This window comes from Oryx dammah, unplaced genomic scaffold, assembly GCF_014754425.2.
Source record: "Oryx dammah isolate SB20612 unplaced genomic scaffold, SCBI_Odam_1.1 HiC_scaffold_24, whole genome shotgun sequence".
Classification (NCBI taxonomy): domain Eukaryota; kingdom Metazoa; phylum Chordata; class Mammalia; order Artiodactyla; family Bovidae; genus Oryx; species Oryx dammah.
The window spans coordinates 21,240,859-21,263,105 of NW_024070208.1; the positions used below are offsets into that span (position 1 = coordinate 21,240,859).

At 39.5% G+C, this 22,247-nt stretch overlaps 1 protein-coding gene across 1 annotated transcript in view; it reads left to right on the forward strand.

Annotated features, from left to right (window-relative positions):
- Positions 1–22,247, forward strand: part of WDFY2 (WD repeat and FYVE domain containing 2) — a 184,045-nt gene that overhangs the window by 111,490 nt on the left and 50,308 nt on the right. The window contains exons 4-5 of the mRNA XM_040266963.1: positions 17,232–17,286; positions 21,467–21,617. Coding sequence (XP_040122897.1) covers positions 17,232–17,286; positions 21,467–21,617 — 206 coding nt within the window. The remainder of the gene's footprint in view (positions 1–17,231; positions 17,287–21,466; positions 21,618–22,247) is intronic.

A 22,247-nucleotide genomic window follows, 5' to 3' on the forward strand; every position in this document is an offset into this window, starting at 1 on the left:
TAGAAAAATGGTACTGAAGAATTTATTTTCAGGGCAACAATGGAGAACAGACATAGAGAACAGACTTACAGACATGGGGAGAGGGGAGGAGAGGGTGAGGTGTATGGAAAGAGTAACCTGGAAACATATTACCGTATGTGAAAATAGATAGCCAACAGGAATTTGCTGTGTGTCTCAGGAAACTCAAACAGGGGCTCTGTATCAACCTAGAGGGGTGGGGTGGGGAGGGAGATGGGAGGGAGGTTCAAGAGGGAGGGGATGTATGTATACCTATGGCTGATTCATGTTGAGGCTTAACAGAACATAGCAAAATTCTGTAAAGCAATTATCCTTCCATTTAAAAATAAATTAATTAAAATTTAAAAAAAACTTTAAAAAATTAAGATGGTTAATTCAATATCATGTATTTTTACCACAAGAAAAAAAGTCAGTCACCCGCATGTAAATGAATGATTGAAGCAGTAAGTTATATATTTGACAATATGCAAAATGAGAAATGTACCAGCATTGAACTTCCCAACAAGATTTGGGCTTTGGATCAGTTTCTGTTATGGAGGCAGATGCAAGAAGAAGACATTTGTGTTCCCAACCAGAAAGTAGTGCCTCTGTGTTCAGGAAATGTTGTGCATGTCATGTGTTCCCTCTCCTCAGTGATGGCTTGCACGGGCTCACATATAAGGGTGTCTCAGAGCCGTATGCTCTATAACACTTTTGCTAGGTAGTTAAGCTCATGATATTCCTCCCTTCATTCTCCATCGTGTTGGCTGAGCTGAGATCCTGTTTCCTTCTTTCTTTATTTTTATTTTCTTGATCACACTGCATGGCATGTGGGATCCTAGTTCCTCGACCAGGGATCAAACCCATGCACCCTGCATTGGAAGCTTGGAGTCTTAATCACTGGACTGCCATGGGGGTCCCAAGAGTTCCTGTTTATTTTTTGAATGATCTTGCTGGATAGTTGGACTTTTTTTTTTTTTTTCTGAGGGAGTGGAAAACCTATACAGAGACTCTGATTCAGTTTTCTTTGTAAAAATTAGATTTATCAAGTATTAAATCAGTTTATAAGTTCTGGTATGCAACAAACACAACAAAGACAGAGTAGCGAATTATCTAATTTTAGACATTTCTGTTCCCTTGAGTCGTGCTATATTTTAAGAAATAAGAGGTCATTGGCAAACTTTCAACTAAAGCAAGAAACTTCATAATTTATATTTATATATATGTGTGTTTTATGTGGAAGATACCATGGTTCTATTATTAGAATTCTTCAGAATCTTTTCCGTTGAACCTTAATAAGTGAGCGAGTGGACTGTGCTTAGAAGAGTGTAGCGTTCACTCACTGTATAACTCAGAGGAATATCAGGATGACCATGAGAACAGTAAAAGAGCCAGGTTCATGGCTTTCTGATTTAATTGTTATTGATTGTTCAAAAGCCCTTATATTTTGCAGTGGTTTAGCATCACTTTGAAAAAAGTGGGGCGGCGGGGAGGAGGAAGAGAGAAAAGAAGGAAAGCAAGCAATGTATTGGGTTGGCTAAAACATTCCTCTGTGGTTTTCTCTAAGATGGTTTGGAAAACCGTGAAGAAACTTTTTGTTGTTCAGTTGCTCAGTTGTGTCCAACTCTTTGCAACTCCATGGTCTTCAGCACGCCAGGCTTCCCTGTCCTTCACTACCTCCTAGAGTTTGCTCAAACTCATGTCCGTTGAGTTGGTAATGCCATCCAACCATCTCATCCTCTGTTGCCCCCTTCTTCTCCTGCCCCCAATCTTTCCGAACATCAGGTCTTTTCCGATGAGTCTGGCCAACCCAGTACTTGGCACAGAGTTGGCAGCTGCTGCCTTGACCTCCATACAAAGTTTGGGTGTTTTTGCAGGGGTGCAGACACTTTGATTTCTTCCAGCTCCTGAGCCTGCCTGTGCTGCCTGCCTGATCCCTGGATGGAATCAGAAGCTGTAGCGTGGCACTGTCCCATCATTTCCTGCGTCTCCCAGGAGAATCCAGGACGTCCCTGGAACGTGTGTTGTGTAGGAGTCTAAGAATGACTAAAAGAAGAAAACCAAACATGCCTTGCATTTGAGTGAACACAGAAAGTACGGCCTGTTGACCTCTTCCTTAGACTGACGAAAAGCTGAGGAACAACTTGACTCAGGTGAAGTGACCTCTGTAACCGCACAAGAGCCCTGGCATCCGTGGACGAATTTTTATAAACCCACAGGAAACAGTCGTGGTTCTTGTGACATGAGCCTCCAGAGGGTTGAGAGCGGTGTGCATGTAGCCAGCGCGGGCCTCATTGACATGCTTTGATGACAGTATGTCGGCACCTTTCCCTTTGGGTATGATGTGGCCCAAAGAAAGAAATGTTACCGACTGACTGACTCATTCTGCAGGACCTGGTTTTCATAGGAATTTAAAGAGACAAAGAGGAGTAGGGGGGGTGGGTGGGGGGAAATTGACAAATGTACAGAGAAGCTGATTAGAATTGCTCCATTTTTATTTTTTTGCTGCATGCCCAGCCCAAAGCGCTGACTGTCTGTCAATAACGGCCCTTAACGTTGGAACGTAACCAGTCTTGCCGGGTTTTTTCCTCTTTTGTCCTCGTTCCTTCATTTGATCTGAAACATGCCTTCTTCTTTCCTGCTTAAATCTTACCAATGGAATGGTGCTTCAGTCCGCCTTGGCAGTTACGATTGTGTTAAACGTCCCATGTAACCTCATACCCTCTCCTGTATTGATCGTCTTGCTGTAGCTGCCACAAATCAGGATTTTTACTGGGTCTATAATGTGATGGACCCTGCGACTGTGATATCACTGTTTTTCAGTTTTAGTCCAAAAGCAGCAACCATAAATCTATCTTTTTTTTAAAACTTGGTTTACCAAGGACTAAAAAAACAATCACAGAAAGTAATGAAAATCTAAATATGATCTCAAAAAGCAGCATGTGAAACTTTGTTGAAGAAAATTATCCAATTTTGTGAGTATACATAAAAGAAGACTTTTAAATGTCACTTCTTCCTGAAGTTAGAGATTTAGTAAAATTCCAAACAAAATTTTTAATATGATATTTCATTTTTGTCACAAAAAAGGTTATTATAATGATCATCCAGCTACATTTTTTAAGAAGAGAAACTAGGAGACACAGCTTCTGTGTTAAGACATATTTTATATCTGCAGTAATTAAGTCATTTTCATTTTGACACAAGAATAGAATAGCAGATCAATAGAGCAAAGTTAGACAGCTCCCAAACAGACCCAATTATGTGTAAAAACATAATACAGGCTAAAGAAGACATTATAAGTCAGTTGTGGATGGGAAAAGTTTTTAAATAAATATTGCTAAAGCAGTTGGTTTGCTGTTAAGAAAAAGATCAATTTTAATCTTCATTTCATGTCCTACACCAAAATAAATTTCAAGAGCCTTAAGCAGCTTTAAACATACAAAATAAAGCTTTAAAAAAGAAAAATAAAAACTAGAAGTAAACAGAGTGGGCAGTATACAGTCTCTAAGAGGAAGAACATGTAAGCTTAAAAGAGTGGAAATCACAAAAGAAAATATTGTATTTAATTACATAACATTTCAAAATTTCTCAGTCTTAAAAACCTGCTTAAATACAATTTTATGAAAACAACAAATAATTATTTAAAATATGATAGAGGATGGATGCTAACTGCTAAGTCACTTCAGTCGTGTCCAACTCTGTGCGACCCCATAGATGGCAGCCCACAAGGCTCCCCCATCCCTGGGATTCTCCAAGCAAGAACACTGGAGTGGGCTGCCATTTCCTTCTCCAGTGTATGAAAGTGGAAAGTGAAAGTGAAGTCGCTCAGTCGTGTCCGACTCTTGGCAACCCCATGGACTGCAGCCCACCAGGCTCCTCTGTCCATGGGATTTTCCAGGCAAGGGTACTGGAGTGGGGTGCCATTGCCTTCTCCAAGAGGATGGATATTATCTTCAAACTGTGATAAGTATATAGAAAATAAATAACAAAAACACTAAAATGCTATAGATAACAGAAAAGTCAAAGAAGAGGAAATAACTAAAGTCTAAGAAGTATTTTAGTGTGTTAAATTTTTTTAAGTTATATTTTTATCTAAAGTAATAGCAATTTTAGAATATTATTTAAAATTCATATTGGCTAGAATTGAATAAAGTAGATTCTCTTTAGACACTGATAGAGAGGACATATTAACATAAATTGTTTAGAAAAAGTACTGGTAATATGCAGTGAGAGCTTTAGAAGTATTTGTACCATTATATCAATAATTTCATTTCTGGAAAACCACTCAAAGAAAATCATCATAAAAACAGACAAAGATCACTTATAAAGATAATCTTGTTTTTTAATAATAAAATATTTTAATAAACTAATAATATATTTTAAAATAAAAACTGGTGTTTCAGAAATTTAATGGTCAGAGACTAATTAGTTAAAATCTCAATATAGTCTTCCAATGGAATATTATGTAGCCATTAAACTTATGTTTTCAAAGAATATTTAGTAACCTGAGAACTGCTTCAGTAGTACTACTGCTATTCCAATTTAATGTGTTCTTCTGTATACCAGGGAAAAGGTTGAAAAAAATAATTAAAATATTAACAGTATTTATCACTGGTAGAATTATAGACAATTTAAATTTCCTTCTTGATACTCTTCCACAGTTTTCATTTTTACTTCGATAATAAGAAAAATAAATAGTAAAAATAAAGCACAGTTCTTTAGTCTGCTTATTTCTGAATTTGAAATTCAACTAGATAAAAAACAAGTAAAAATATAGACTATTTAAAATTTTTCATCGTTTCATTGGAAGGATATACAAATAAATCTAGAACTTCAGATAAAATACATTTTTTTCTCATCTACAAAACACTTACAAAATCATTACTGTCTTCACCATGAAGAAAATCTTAACTAAATTCTAAAATGTAAAAATGTTACATGCTTTCTGAATATAAGCTAATAAAACTAGAAATTAACAATAAAAAATAGCCATAAATGTAACTGCTCATAAATTAAGAATTTTTTTCTAAATTACTCCTCATTTAAAGATGAAATCAACATATAAATGATATATTTATTAATTCATAAAATAACACTGAAATTGTTTTAAAAGCAGCTGCTTTGTATCAAAACCTATGGAATACAGTCAAATCTATACCTTGAGAATTTTGCCATAAAAATATTTTTACTTTAGCATAAAGATGTATACATGTGAACCTAAGCATTCAGCTTCATTTATGAAAAAGTGATAAAGTAAGCCAAAAGAAGGTTGGAAGAGAAAATTATAAAAGTAAATCTTGAAATTAGAGATAGAGAAAACAAAAGAACAGTACATAAAACCAAAAGCTAAGTTTTAGGAAGTACTGATAAAATAGACAACAAATTCCTGGCACATGTCATTAAGGAAAACTATAAAAATAAAAAGCTATGGTATTAAGTGTAAGAAAACAGATACAAGCATATTATATTTATAACCACCTAATTTTGCTGTAATGGAACATACGTGTTTTTAAAAATTATTGGATGATGCATGATCACACGATAAAAACCATAGGACATATGGGAAAAACTGGGTATGTGAAAAATCGGGGCACGTCACTCAAAAAATTTTTCCAGAAAACAAAGAACTTTGTTGGTGATGTGTAAGAAATGAAGGTAGGACACTGGTTAAAATGCTAGCGTAGTTTTTATGCATGTGTTACATAGTTGAGAAATCCATAAACATTACAATATATGCATAATTTTACCTGGAAAAGACATGAAGCTTGCATGTGGAAGTGGACCTCAGAAAGGTCACAGTTTGTGAGTTATTTTGAATTAATGGAGGAGGTTAACTGAAATCAGAAGGCCAAGTTTTAACACCAAATGAAGATAGGTGTGGTTCTCAGGTGGTGATACCCTGAGGTAGATGGTAGATGTTTAAGGGGTGTGTGTGTGTGTGTGTGTGTGTGTGTGTACTGTGTGTTCCTGTGCAGCTCAGTTCAGCTGGGTTCAGTTTTCTATGTTCACCTAGTATTTCTGGAGGACAAAATCATGCATAAGCACCTGTGAAATCGGAGCTATGCTCAGATCATTCCCTAATATACCAATCCTGTTGAAACTAATTCATGTTTTTAGCATAAGTGGTATAGCAGAACTGCCTGTATAAGAGAATGAAAAAATCAAAAGACAATATTATATTAGTTCTGTAGTAATATATTTGAAATTTGAAAATGAACGATTTTATAACAAAATATAAATTAATAAATTTGACTCAAGGAGAAGTAGAATGCTTACATAGATCAATAGCTGTAATTGAAAATTAGAAAATTTTACATAGACATTTCTGTGAAGGAGACATACAGATGGCCAAAAAGCACATGAAAAGATGCTCAACATTGCAAATTGTTGACATGCAGGTCAAAGCCATAATCAGGTATCACCTCACACTGATCAGAATGGCCACCATCAGAAAGTCTACAGCAGTAAATGCTGGAGGGGGTGTGGAATATAAATTGGTACAGCCACTATGGAGAACAGTGTGGAGGTTTTCTAAAAAAATTAAAATAGAGCTTCCATATGATCCAGTAATCCCACTCCTGGGGCATGTATCCAGATAAAACCATAATTCAAAAAGATACATGCACCCCAGTACAGCACTATTTACAATAACCAGGACATAAGGCAATCTACGATGAACATTTAGAATAATGTTATGGATAAAACATTAAAATGGATAAAGAAGATGTGATATACATACACACACACACACAATGGAATATTACTCAGCCATAAAAAGTGATATAGGACAATGGAATATCACTCAACCATTAAAAATAACGATATAGGATTTCCCTGGTGGCCTAGTGGATAGAAATCTGCCTACCGATGCCGGGGACACAGGTTCGATTTCTGGTCCAGGAGGATTCCGCTTGCCACAGAGAAGCTCAGCCCATGAGCCACAACTACTGAGTCCATGTGCCACGACTCCTGAAGCCTGAGCGCCTAGAGCCTGTGCTCTGCAATGAGAGAAGCACAAAATGAGACGCCTGCGTCCTCCAATGAGGAGTATCTCCCACTTATCACAACTAAAGAGGACCCAGCACAGCCAAAAAGAAAGAAAGAAAGAAAAATTTTAATGTAAGAAGAAACAGAAAGAAAGAATATCATTTGCAGCAGTATGGATGGCCCTAAAGATTTTCATACTGAGTGAAGTCAGCTTCTTATTGCAAAACTCAGACTAAAATTGAAGAAAGTAGGGAAAACCACTAGACAATTCAGGTATGACCTAAATCAGATCCCTTATGATTATACAGTGGCAGTGACGAACAGATTCAAGGGATTAGATCTGGTAGACAGAATGCCTGAAGAGCTATGGACAGAGGTTCGTGATATTGTACAGCAGGCAGTGATCAAGACCTTCCCCAAGAAAAAGAAATGCAAAAAAGCAAAATGGTGGTCTGAGGAGGCCTTACAAATAGCTGAGAAAAGAAGAGAAGCTAAAGGCAAAGGAGACAAGGAAAGATATACCCGTTTGAATGCACAGTTCCAGAGAATAGCACAGAGAGATAAGAAAGCTTCCTCAGTGATCAGTGCAAAAAAATAGAGGAAAACAATAGAATGGGAAAGGCTAGAAGTCTCTTCAAGAAAATTAGAGATATCAAGGGAACATTTCATGCAAAGATGGGCCCAATAAAGGACAGAAATGGTATGGACCAAACAGAAGCAGAAGACATTAAGAAGAGGTGGTAAGAATACGCAGAAGAACTGTACAAAAAAGATCTTCATGGCCCAGATAACCACGATGGTGTGATCACTCACCTAGAGCTAGATATCCTGGAATGCAAAGTCAAATGGACCTTGGGAAGCATCATACAAACAAAGCTATTGGTGGTGACAGAATTCCAGTTGAGCTATTTCAAATCCTGAAAGATGATGCTGTGAAAGTGCTGCACTCAATATGCCAGCAAATTTGGAAAACTCAGCAGTGGCCACAGGACTGGAAAAGGTCAGTTTTCATTCCAGTTCCAAAGAAAGGCAATGCCAAAGAATGTTCAAACTACCACACAATTGTACTCATCTCACATGCTAGCAAAGTAAGGCTCAAAATTCTCCAAGCCAGGCTTCAACAGTACATGAACTGTGAACTTCCATATGTTCAAGCTGGATTTAGAAAAGACAAAGGAACCAGAGATCAAATTGCCAATATCCATTGGATCAAGGAAAAAGGAAGAGAGTGCCACAGAAACCTCTGCTGCTGTTGCTGCTAAGTCACTTCAGTCGTGTCCGACTCTGTGCGACCCCATAGATGGCAGCCCACCAGGCTCCTCCGTCCCTGGGATTCTCCAGGCAAGAACACTGGAGTGGGTTGCCATTTCCTTCTCCAACAGAAACATCTACTTCTGTTTTATTGACTACTGCAAAACCTTTGACTGTGTGGATCACAACAAACTGTGGAAAATTCTTTAAAAGATGGGAATACCACCTGACCTGCCTCCTGAGAAATCTGTATGTAGGTCAAGAAGCAACAGTTAGAACTGAACATGGAACAACGGACTGATTCCAAATCAGGAAAGGAATATGTCAAGGATGTATATTTTCATCCTGCTTATTTAACTTATATGCAGAGTACATCATGCGAAATTCTGGGCTGGATGAAGCACAAGCTGGAATCAAGATTGCTGGGAGAAATATCGATAATCTCAGATATGCAGATGACGCCACCCTTATGACAGAAAGAGAAGAGGAACTAAAGAGCCTCTTGATGAAAGTGAAAGAGGAGAGTGAAAAAGTTGGCTTAAAGCTCAACATTCAGAAAACTAAGATCATGGCATCTGGTCCCATCACTTCATGGCAAATAGATGGAGAAACAATGGAAATAGTGAGAGATTTTATTTTGGGGGGCTCCAAAATCACTGCAGATGGTGACTACAGCCATGAAATTAAAAGATGCTTGCTCCTTGGAAGAAAAGGTATGACCAACCTAGATGGCATATTAAAAAGCAAAGACATTACTTTTCCAACTAAAGTCCGTCTAGTCAAAGCTATGGTTTTTCCAGTGGTCATGTATGGATGTGAGAGTTGGACTGTGAAGAAAGCTGAGCGCCAAAGAATTCATGCTTTTTAACTGTGGTGTTGGAGAGGACTTTTGAGAGTCCCTTGGACTGCAAGGAGATCCAACCAGTCCATCCTAAAGGATATCAATCCTGAATATTCATTAGAAGGATTGATGCTGAAGCTGAAACTCCAAATACTTTAACCACCTGATGTGAAGAACTGGCTCATTGGAAAAGACCCTTATGCTGGGAAACATTGAAAGTGGGAGAAGGGGTCGGCAGAGGATGAGATGGTTGGAATGGCATCATCGGTGGACATGAGTCTGAGTAAGCTCTGGGGGTTGGTGATGGACAGGAAAGCCTGGCATGCTGCAGTCCGTGGGGTTGCAAGGAGTTGGACATGGCTGAGTGATTGAACTGAAGTAAGTCAGACTGAGAAAGACAAATACCATATGATATCACAAATGAACTTACAAAACAGAAATAGAAACACAGGTGTAGAAGACAAACTTATGGTTACCAAGGGAGAAAGGAGACGAGGAGGGATAAACTGGGAGATTGAGGGTGACATATATACAGTACCATATATAAAATAGATAGCTAATAAAGACCTATTGTATAGCACAGGGAACTCTACTCAATCCTCTGTGGCGGCCTGTATGGGAGAAGGGTCTAAAAAAGAGTGGAGATATATATGTATATGTGTAACTGGTTCACTTTGCTGTACACCTGAAATTAACACAACATTGTAAATCAGCTGTAGAAGTGAAGAAGTGAAGTCGCTCTGTCGTGTCCAACTCTTTGCGACCCCATGGACAGTAGCCTACCAGGCTGTCCATGGGATTCTCCAGGCAAGAATACTGGAGTGGGCTGCCGTTTCCTTCTCCAGGGGATCTTCCCAACCCAGGGATCGAACCCGGGTCTCCTGCATTCCAGCATCTTTTAGTTTCATGGCTGCAGTCACCATCTGCTGTGATTCTGGAGCCCAAAAAAATAAAGTCTGACACTGTTTCTACTGTTTCCCCATCTATTTCCCAAGAAGTGATGGGACTGGATTCCATGATCTTCGTTTTCTGAATGTTGAGCTTTAAGCCAAGTTTTTCACTCTCCTCTTTCACTTTCATCAAGAGGCTTTTGAGTTCCTCTTCACTTTCTGCCATAAGGGTGGTGTCATCTGCATATCTGAGATTATTGATATTTCTCCCAGCAATCTTGATTCCAGCTTGTGCTTCATCCAGCCCAGAATTTCGCATGATGCACTCTGCATATAAGTTAAATAAGCAGGACGAAAAATATACATCCTTGACATATTCCTTTCCTGATTTGTAATCAGTCCATTGTTCCATGTTCAGTTCTAACTGTTGCTTCTTGACCTACATACAGATTTCTCAGGAGGCAGGTCAGGTGGTATTCCCATCTTTTTAAGAATTTTCCACAGTTTGTTGTGATCCACACAGTCAAAGGTTTTGCAGTCGTGTCCAACTCTTTGCAACCCCATGGACTGTACCCCACCAGACTCCTCTCTGTCCATGGAATTTTTCAGGGAAGAATACTGGAGCGGGTTGCCATTTCCTGCTCCAGGGGTCTTCCTGACCCAGGGATTGAGCCTGCATCTCTTTCCTCTCCTGCACTGCCAGGCAGATTCTTTACCACTGTACCGCCCGAGAAGCCCCCATACCACAGCTGATCTTAGCCAAAAAGCCAAAAAGCAGCCTTTTTAAAAGATAAGATGTTTAATTCATTTTCTGAAGGTAAAGTGTGCCAGATACTGCTTTAAATATTTCATAAATATTAATTAATCCTCACTGCAGTCTTACGAGGCTATTACAGAGAAGAAAACTGAAGCACAGAAATCCTAACTTCCCCAAGATCATGTAACTGGTATATGTTTTAGCTGGGATTTTAACCAGACAGTTTGGTTCTAGTGCTCGAGGTCTGAACTCTTACCTACCCTGTTCTTTGCTATCTTTAAACTAAAACTGACAGAAGCTAGCTAGCTCTCTGGTTCCACAGTGACTTTCTGAGTTGTATGAAGTACACCCCTTGAAAGGCCTAAAATCTGGCTTCCCCCAGTGACTGCTAACAAGGAATAGGCAACCCAGCCTTCTAGAAGGAGGGGGAAGGTGAGTTTGGTGGAGTTATAATCAAATTTTAAAGCAAGGAAGCAGAGAGTTGGTAGATAAATTCCCTCTTTACCCCGCTCTCCAGTGGATTCTTCCAAAGTCTGGTGTTTGTTCTGTCTGTCTAGAGACCTGCTGTGCTCTGGAGAACCAGCTGAGCTTCTTCACGAAGCACAGCCCAAGTTAGTGACACACCATTCATCTTTTTCTGCTTCACTTTGCTTCTCCCTCACTCAGACCACGGATACCACATCTGCAAACTAAGAAATAGCGCTTAAGTTGCACCTCAAACTCAACTTTTTAGGAAACCAGGCTGCAGCAGAATCTGAAGATGAAATTCCTAAAACAAGAAGTGTATATGGCAAATAAACATAGAAAAAGTGCTCAGACTCATAAGCCATCAAGATAATGCATATTAAACCATAGTGATAAAATAGACAATTTTATCTATTTTATAAATATTTTATAAAATATTTCTTTTATATTTATATAAATATATATTTATATTTATAAAATAGATAATTGTATGTTAATTTGGCAAAAAAATTGAAAAGATGAGTAATACCTAATGCTGATGAGATATGGGGAAGTAGGCTTTCGTATGAAGGCCAGATGGTGGGGAAATGAAATTCTGCGTACTTCTACAAAGTGATCTGGCAGAGCGTATTCAAATATTAAGTGTACACAATCTTTCAGCCAGCATCTTTGCAACATATGCGTTAGTTCATATGTTTATACATTTGAAGACATTTCTTGCTGTATTATCATAATAGTAGAAAATAGGAGACAAGCAGAATGTCCATTTAATGAAAGATATTTGAACAAAATATGGTATATCCATATTTTGGAGTGTGTTTTGCCCTGGAAAGATAGTTCTGAAATATTACAAATATTACAAATTGTAGAATAATGTATATAATATGATCCTATTTTTATACTACACAACAAACCAGAAAAAAAAAAAACTATATATTTACATAAGGGTTTTCTTTAGGTTGAAAAAAAAACATGTGAAAAGGATACAGTAGACTGTTAGCACTGTCTCAAAGGATTGAGATAGAGAGTGGAGATAATTACTACCCTCTTCCTTATATATACTGTGTGATTTGTATGCTCAGCTATTACAGTGAACATTAAGACAGATGTGATGAGAATCCAGCAGCTTTCCCTAAAATCAAATTTCAGGCAAGGGCAATAATTCTTTTCAACCTTGATTCCTTCTTATGATTTCTTTTCAACATTGTTCTAAGAGTTCTCTAGCTAATGGAATAAGATTTTTTTAAAAAAGGGAAATAAAATGTATATTGACTGGGAAGGAAGAATTAAGACTATCATTGTTGCAGATAACATGATGATTTATGTAGAAAATCTCAAAGAATTGTAAAAAAAAGAAAAAACAAAAAAACCCAAAACCTCCTGGAACTAATAAGCAGTCTTATTGAGGTTTCTCACTGGAAAAGACCCTGATGCTGGGAAAGATTGAAGACAGGAGGAGACCAGGGGCAACAGAGGATGAGATGGTTGGATGGCATCACTGGCTCAGTGGACATGGTTTGAGCAAACTCGGGGAAATAGTGAAGGAAGGAAGCCTGGCAGGCTACAGTCCATGGGGTTGCAAAGAGTTGGACATGACTTAGTAACTGAACAACAACATTAAGATTTCAGGATTCAAGGTTAATATACAAGTCAGTCATTCCCTGTATACCAGCAATGAGCAAGTAGAAATTGAAATTTAAAAAAATATATACCACTAGCATCCAGAAAGATGAAATACTTGAGTGCAAGTCTAACAAAATATGTAGATACATATGAAAAAACCCACAAACCTCTGGTGAATTAAAGAACTAAATAAAGAGATGTTCCACGTTCATAGGAAAACTCAATATTGTCAAGATGTCAGTTCTTTCCTATTTGATCTATGGATTCAGTGCAGTCCCACCAACCACCCACCAATCCTTGGAATTTACCCAAAGGAGTTAAAAAAGTACTCCTACACAAAAACCTGCCTGCAGTCGTTTGGTGGTGGTTTAGTTCCTCAGTCGTGTCCGACTCTTTGCAGCCCCAGGGACTGTAGCCCATTAGGCTCCTCTGTCCATGAGATTTTCCAGGCAAGAATACTGAAGTGGGTTACCACTTCCTTCTCCAGAGGATCTTCCCGACCCACATCTCTTGTGTCTCTTGCATTGGCAGGCAGGTTCTTTTCTGACTGAGCTAGGAGAGAAGCCGCAGCTGTATTTGTAATTGCCAAAACCTGGAAGCAACCAAGATATCCTTTAGTAGATGAATGGATAAGTAAACTGTGGTACATCTTGTCAATGGAATATCATTCAGAGCTAAAAGAAACGAGCAATCAAGCCAAGCGAAGACATGGAGGAAACTTAAATGGGTATTAATGAGTAAAAGAAGTCATCCTGAAAAGGCTGCTTAATGTGATTCCAACTGTATGGCCACCTGGATAAGCCAAAATTTTGGAGATAGTAAATAGCTCTGTGGTGCCAGGGATTAAGCAGGACAGAAAGATGAACAGGCAAAACACAGAGGACTTTTAGGGCAGTGAAAATACTCTGATACTCCAATGCCAGACATAATGTCATTTTACATTTGTCAAAATCTACAGAATTTAGAACACCAAGAGTAAAGCCTCGTGCAAACTGTGGACTTGGGGTGATAATGATGTGCGATATAAGTCATCAGTCTAACAAATGTACCACTCTGGTGGGATGTTGATAAAGAGGGAGGCTATGCATGTGTGGGGACAAGGGCTTTATGAGAAAATCTGGACTTTCCTCGTAATCTTGCTGGGAATCTAAAAATGTTCTTAAAAATAAAAATAAATGAGGGAGGATAGAAAGATGGATAAAATAATCTTAAATGTGTATGTCTTTTATTAAAATTAATTTACTTATTTTGGGTTGTGGTGGGTCTTCGTTGCAGTGCACAGGCCTCTCATTGCAGTGGCTTCTCGTTGCAGAGCACAGGCTCAGAGCGCACGAGCTTCAGTATTTGCAGTACTCGGGCTCAGTGGTTGTGGTTGATTACTGGCTCAGTAGTTGCTGCTCACGGGTTCAGTGGACGTGGTCCACAGGCTTAGGTGTCATCCACAGGCAGATTCCTCTCCACTGAGCCACCAAGGAAGTCGTCTGTTGTTAGTCCTCTGTCTTAGTCGTGGCACGCAGAACCTTTGACCTTTGTTGCAGCCTGCAGGATCTTTAGGTGCGGATTGCAAACTCTGGTGGTAGCAGATGGGGTCTAGTTCCCTGATCAGAGGTTGTCCCTGGGCCCCCTGCTTTGTGAGCCGGAGTCTTAGCCATTAGACCACCACAGAGGTCTCTGTTGTTTTAATAAGGAAAACTGAAAATAATAATAGACATTTGTCAACAGAAGAACATTCCAGTACATCCTATGCAGTCGTTAAAAAGACTGAAGTTGATAAGTATGTACTCATATGGAACGATGTGCGTGATTTGTTACCAGAAAACAGTATTATTAAATGATATTAATATTTTGTTTTATTACATATTCCAGTAATATTTTTCATAATAATTATCTCTGAGAAATAGTATCATAAGAAGCTTTTAAATATTTATCAGCCTTACATTTCCCAGAATAGCAAATTGTCTGTTTGATCAAGAAAGTAATAATGAAAAAAAATGCTGACAGTTTCTGAAATTTTCTCCATGATTATGTATCTATTTTCATAGGAAAAACAAATGAACAAGAGATTAAATTCACCTATGCAGTGAGCTGAGAATTTTATTATATATGTATATCTTAACCCTAAACACAAATCTGCATCAAGTTGTTTTATTTTATATCCTGCCTGTTTCTGATAGGAATTAATGTACCTTTTGCCCAAGCTAAAGAACCCTTTCAATGTATTCAAAATAACATATGCATGATAAGAACTCAGTGAACACTTGCCCAACTAGCAATTGCCTTTAAGAAATACATTTTGTGTGTATGATAGGAAATTTGGGATGCTCTAAAGTATGGGGATGCTTTTGAACAGTGGCGTGGAGAAGACTCTTGAGAGTCCCTTGGGCTGCAAGGAGATCCAACCAGTCCATCCTGAAGGAGATCAATCCGGGGTGTTCATTGGAAGGACTGATGCTGAAGATGAAACTCCAATACTTTGGCCACCTCATGCGAAGAGTTGACTCATTGGAAAAGACCCTGATGCTGGGAGGGATTGGGGGCAGGAGGAGAAGGGGACGACCGAGGATGAGATGGCCGGATGGCATCACCGACTCAATGCACATGAGTTTGGGTGGACTCTGGGAGTTGGTGACGGACAGGGAGGCCTGGCGTGCTGCGGTTCATGGGGTCGCAGGGAGTCGGACACGACCGAGCGACTGAACTGAACTGATAGCTGATTCACTTTGTTGTACAGCAGAAACTAACACAACATTGTAAAGCAATTATCCTCCAGTAATAAATATAAATAAAGAATGGGGCCCAGAGCTGAGCTATTCTTGCCGGGGATTAAGGATGGTCGTGAACCATTGCTCAGATACATACGTGCCTTTTTACCCACACTTACAATCTCCTTATGGGAAAACTACTTGACTTCTCTAAAAATTAGTCTGCTCTCTTCAATTGTGAGCCTAGCTCTTCAGAAACCAGAAATGAATATTATGCCACTCCTTGAAGGAATAATGAAACGAATTTAAAAAATGACAAGTTGCATAATGTTATTACTGAGAAAAACATGGTGAAGAAAAGCCATTTGCAGATAAGCTTCTTAAGGAGGGCTGGGGTGGAAGAGTCAATACCCAGAGGGACTTTGTTAAGGTGTTTATCCTCTCACATCACCTTGTACTTTAACTTTGTGGCACCTATTGCAAAAGCAGTGTAATTATGTACCTCTGAAAAACCACAGAAACTATATGAATTCAGTAAATACCCGGATTGCAAGTCACGTGTCTGTATATCTGTCCTCCTACCGCCTTTCTTGAAGTCATCAAGGAGCAATTCTGAAAGTCTCCAAATGTTTTGAAAAGATTCATTGTTCTGCTTTTCAGTTCCCATAAAGACATCAATTTATTACTCCTGGCAGTTTTCCTTATATTTGACAACCTATTGTTTAAGAATATACTGTTTTAAGAATGCACTGGGATGACCCAGAGGGCTGGTACAGGGAGGGAGGTTGGGAGGGGGGTTCAGGATGGGCAACACGTGTTGATGTATGGCAAAACCAATACAATATTGTAAACTAATTAGCCTCCAATTAAAATAAATTTATATTTTTTAAAAAAAGAATATATGGGCATTTCAAAATTTGAAATGCTGCTTTCAGATTTTGCATTTGAAAGAAGTTAAAGGACTCAAAACTTGGCTGGAACGTATATACCTTTGACTGGCTTCTACATATAGGTCTTTGTGCTTAGGTGAAGTAGGCTAACATAAACACAAAATCACTCTTCTGTGTCTTCAGAAAGAGTATATACAATGTGTTATACAGTTTGGGAGACACCTTTTACATATTTTTTTCCCACTATTTATTGACTGTCTTTTACATGCCCATTTTTTCACTATTTCTTGACTCACTGCTGTGCCAAAGCAGTGTCAGCTGCTGTGGGGGCACAGGGGTGAGTAAGACGCAGCCTTGAGAAGCTTGTTGTACTGGGAAATAAGACTGCTATTGGAAACAGAATCTTTAAAATAGCTAACTTATTTTCCTAGTAGAGCATTACCATCCTGTTTGATCTCTGGCCAGAGACTTGCAAAATTTCAGCTGTGGTACCACCGAGAAAAAAAGTAATTTGAATTGGATTTACCTTCAAACTTGACCTGGATCAAAACTCTGAACTTGATCCAGTTTTCTTATCATGTATACTCAAAAAAAAAAAAAAAAATCAATTTCAGAGTTGTAAGGTTAAAAATTAACGATAATTGCATTGGATCATAATTATGATTGTTACTTTTAGAGAGGTACAGAAAATGCTGAGTTGATTGGCAAAATACTAATGTTAGATGTAATTCAGTGATGATGTTTGCTTTATACAATCCAATTTTTACCAAAGGTGTTTATTCACTTAAAGAATTTCTTTTTGCTTAATATTTTCCTTCTCTTTTGTAGGAGTTTATTTTATCAGAAGATTATAACAAGATGACTCCTGTGAAAACCTATCAAGGTAGGAATGAGAGTAGTGTTTTCATTGCCTTCGACTTTGAAATGTTCCTTGATGGCCACAAGGTGGGATTTAACTTTACAACAGTCACTGGGAACACAACACTGCAGTGCTTTGTGGTGAATATTATCCCGGTTTTTGAATCAAGAGGCAGAGGCCTGAAGAGGTTGGCTGACTGCATGTAGTCCTGTAGCTGGTAACTTGCAGAGCCAGTCCAGTTCCCACGTGACTCCAGCACCCATGGCCTTTGTCCTTGGTCTCCCTGCTCCACCCGCCTGCCTGCAGACTCTGCAGCAGACTTGGAGAGTGGGGCCAGGCATGGGAGTGAGCTGCTTTCCACGGAGCTCATTCCAGTTCTGGTTAACGGTTCTGAAAGGTTCATATTGTCTCAGGGAAGGCGTTCGGGTTTTATTGTGTCTTCAACATTGGCATTGTTCCATAGACCATTTACATAATACAGATCAGGAGCAAATTTTCACTAAGGAGTGTGTCCTCCAGGTCAACAGTGGCAGGGGCCAGAATATTAGAAGTAGACTTTGGAACACTTAGAGGTCATTTCATCCACATCTTGTGACCTCATTCATGATCATCCGGCCTCTCCTCTTGAGGTATCCTTAGACATAGCAACCCCTCCTGATTTTAGAAAATTCTCAGCATTAAGTTCTTCATTTCTAGATGTTGAGCAAAAATTCATTTCCCTATGGGTTTATTCTTTTTTTTTTCCTTTAATAACTAGTTGTGTTTTTTTTCTTTTGAGCCTTTTATTTTGCATTGGGGTATAGCCCATTAACAATGTTGAGATAGCTTCAGATGAACAGCGAAGGGACTCAGCCATACATATACGTGTATTCCTCCCCTCCCATCCAGGCTGCCACATAACATCGAGCAGAGTTCCGTGTGCTATACAGTAGGTCCTTTTTGGTTATCTATTTTAAATATAGCAGTGTGTACATCACCATCCCTATGGGTTTATTCTTTAGTGTTTTATGTATCACTGATCATTTATTGAGTACCTACTGTGTTCCAATAACTGAAAATTATAATAGTGAATAAGGCATGCATAGTATCCATGCATCCCCCATGAAAATAGAATCAAGTAAATCTAAGCAGAATTAAAGCAGATCAAATTCAGCAATATATAAAAAGGGAAGTACATCACAACCAAGTGAGGTTTATTCCCGAAAAGAAATAAAAGCGGGGACAGGTGTTTGTCCATATCATAGCAGCCTTATTCACAATAGCCAAGAAATGGAAACAGCCTAAATATTCACAGATGGATGAATGGGTAAACAAAATATGGTTTATCAATACAGTGGATTCTTATTTGGCCACAAAAAGAGACTGAAGTGCTGATACCCGTTACCATGTGGATGAACCTTGAAAACATGCTGAGTGAAAGAAAAGACCATACATCATATGATTACATTTATATGAAATGTTAAGAATAGGAGAATTCATAGCCACAGAAAGTCAATTAGGGGTTCCTCAGGGATGGGGCTAAGGGGATTGGAAGTATGGGTTTCTTTTGGAGGTGAGAGAAATGTTCTAGAAATAGAACATTCCCCATAATGATTGCACAACACTGTGAATATACGAAAAATCACTGAATTATACACTGAAGAATGGTTTAAATGGGGAATTTTATATTATGTGGATTTTCATCTCCATTACCATTTTTTAAAACAATCACTTTTAAAACAAGTGATTCCAAAAACAAAGACATTACAAGAAAGGAAAACTACAGCCCCAATTCTCTCATAAACTTAGACGTTAAAGTCCTAAAAGAAATACTAGCAAATCCAGCAACATGTAAAAAGAATTATACACGATGACCAAGTGGGGTTTATTCCAGATAGGCACAGCTGGTTCAGTGAAAATCAGTGTAATCCGTCACATCAAAAGCCTAAAGAAGAAAAATCATAGGATCATATTAATTGACACAGAAAAAGCATTCAGTAACACCTGATTCTCACTCATGATCTAAACTCTCAGCAAGCTGCAAATAGACAGGAACTTCCTCAGCTTGAGAGAGAAACAACTATTAAACAAACAAACAAACTATAGCTAACATCATGCTGTTGACTCTTGTCCAGCTGCAGATGGGGAGGTGCTGAGGTATTTACTGTTGAAACATACCTGCGTATAAGTGGACCCATGCAGTTCAAACGTGCCTGGTTCAGGGGTCACGTGTACTTAATTGTGAGAAACTAGATGTTTCCTCCCTAAGATGGATCGTGGCCCCTGTTTAACAAGTACAGCCAGGCTTCAAGCCTAGGTTCCTGAAGCTTAGCGCTACGTATGTATCTTCAAATGATTTCTTTTTGAATAAGAGAATTCTGTCATCGTAGAAAGAGTATGCGCTTTGAGTTTTAGGGTTTGGTTTCTGTTGGTCTTTGTTTGTATTTTCAGTAGTCATAGGCAGCCTGACAGAGAAAGAGAACCGCCTTTGGCAGAGAGACTAGGGTTTTAATTCCGTCCTTGTCACTCAGTGATTGTGCAGCTTTGAGCAAGTCACATAAGAGTTTAGAGTCTCTGTCTCCTCCTCGGATGCAGGATGGTAGCTTGGAGCACTGTAAACCCCCTGTCTTCCTACTGTCATCCCCTTGGGCTTAGAAAGTAACAGGAAGAGGGTGAATGGTGCCTTCTTGAAAACAGGGAGCAAGGTGCCAGGGGCCACGTTCTGCCTGAAGCAGACTTGAAAGTGAACCATTAGAGAGTCCGCTTTTATTCCACCATTGGTGGAGCTTAAATTGGGCATTTGATGACACAGACACGACAGGAGTTTCTCCAGGAAGTCCCATCTTTGTGTTTAAGACAGCATTTTGATCTTGATGGTAGCCAATTCTCTGAAAGGCAGGTACTGTGCAGAGAAGTTATAGTATTATTGCTTCTCTGCCCCTTCTAAATCCCTTTAGACACTCCAGCTTCAGATGTCAGGTTTTTAAACATCAGGCATTTGGTGAAATGTCTGTCCCAAAGGGATTCACTGTGGTTCTGGCCGTACTGTTTGGTCACCAGTCTAGAAGGGCCATCTTGCCAAGACCAGGTTGTGTGTGTAAAAGAAAGAGGCCCCCCAGCTTTGCAGAGTCATTGCAGTGACTAAGTGAGAGAATATGTTTGAGTCCTTGGCACTTGTTAGACGTTCAGAAATTGGCAGTGATATTGTTACTGCTGATAGAGCTGCATTGATCCATCCGTGTCTCATCCTATTTTCATGATGAAAATGGGAAGCTGATGTCTTTTCTGTCACCTCGTCACACTCAGGATGTCTCCTCTCACCCACCAGGCTGCCACCTCCTGGGCACAGGTAGCCTGGTGAGGTCCAAGTTCCGAGACTTCAATCTTTGTTTATTCCAGTAAGCTCTGTTCAGTGGCCATGGACACCCCCATACCTCTCCCCCTGGAATTGTATAAGAAGAAGAAAGCAAATATTTTACTGATTTTATTTGGTACTTGAGAAGCCATGAGACCTTGGCCAAACTCCTCGACTTGATCCTGCCTCAGTTTGCCCACATGCAAAGCAAGGAGAGGGGGTCGAGGACGTGAATAGTGTCTTCTAACTCTGAAACTGTGTGATGCATACTTCGGTGATGGATGGCTCCCTTATTCCTGAGCAACCCTGGGAAATTTGCTCCCATTATCTCATTATGTATACTTTGATGTAGGGGATATTTCATTCTTTTTTTTTTTTATGTGGCCCTTGAGAATAATTCTGCCGTCCTTTCCAAGCTCCAAGCATTTGATTTGTCATGGGAAATTCATCTAGAACTTTGTTGTGGGTTTCAAAGCCAGCCTTCATCAAAAGGAGGGCAGTATTGCTCTTTGCTTTTTTTCTTAAGCTTAAATAAACTGACCCAGTAACTTACTAGGAGAGCATCGTTCCTAACGTGTTTTGCAGTCACAGTGATCTGGCTTTCTCTAGACCAGCTGTTCTAACAAGTCTAAAAGAGGTGGCCCCTGGCCCTTGGGTTATTGGGAACATTTTCTTATAGGGACTCGGATGTGGTCTTCTCCGGGGGCATGGCTGTACCCCCGATGAGAACCACTGTTCCAGCTTGCGTTTGCCATGATGATCTACTGTTTGGCTTACGCTGGGGCGGGGGAGGAGACAACCTTGCACCTCTGTGGCCCACGCCTTGTTTAGGATGCTTGATGGGTTGTTTTCTTGTCTCTTGGTTTTCAGCGCATCAGAGCCGAGTGACGATGATCCAGTTTGTCCTGGAGCTGGAGTGGGTGCTGAGCACGGGACAGGACAAGCAGTTTGCCTGGCACTGCTCCGAGAGTGGGCAGCGTCTGGGAGGTTATCGCACCAGTGCTGTGGCCTCAGGCCTGCAGTATCCTTTGCTGGACAGAATCCCTTGGTGGGAACCTAGCTGTTGACTTCTTTCTTTCATGAGCATTCTGGGTATGTGCACTTTGAAGGTTTCGTGTTTTATTTGCTGAGTTGCCCTGCTGATTAAGATGCTTATAAGCCGTCCTAACACGTAAATTGTCAGAGGTCCTCATGTAGGCGGGGTAAATCAATTTCGCCTGAAATAACAGTCCCTGCCGAGCAGGTTGTGGGTCTGCCGTGAGCAGAGTCTGACATCTACACAGCACACAGCCCAGATTTGTGAGCCTCAGCCGTCAGAAAGGTTATGGAACACGGAGATAATGGTGTCACTGAATTACAGTCTTTTATTTTTGTACAGAAATAATTTACACATAGGTATTAAAGTTGAGAACATTCACATTTTGGTGCCTGGCAGAAGAACCACAGGATCCCTATTCATTTTAAGAATATTTATTGAGAAGCTTCCATGCTGGGACCAGCGTAGGCTGACTGAACACGGTAATGCTATGTATAAGTCTTTGTTCCAGGTACCAGATTTTTCCAGAATGTGTAGAATGACACTAACTCTTATCTCCTAAGCTTCCAGGGTCCGTGTGCTCACTGTGCATACCTGCTAGTGATGGGTGATCCT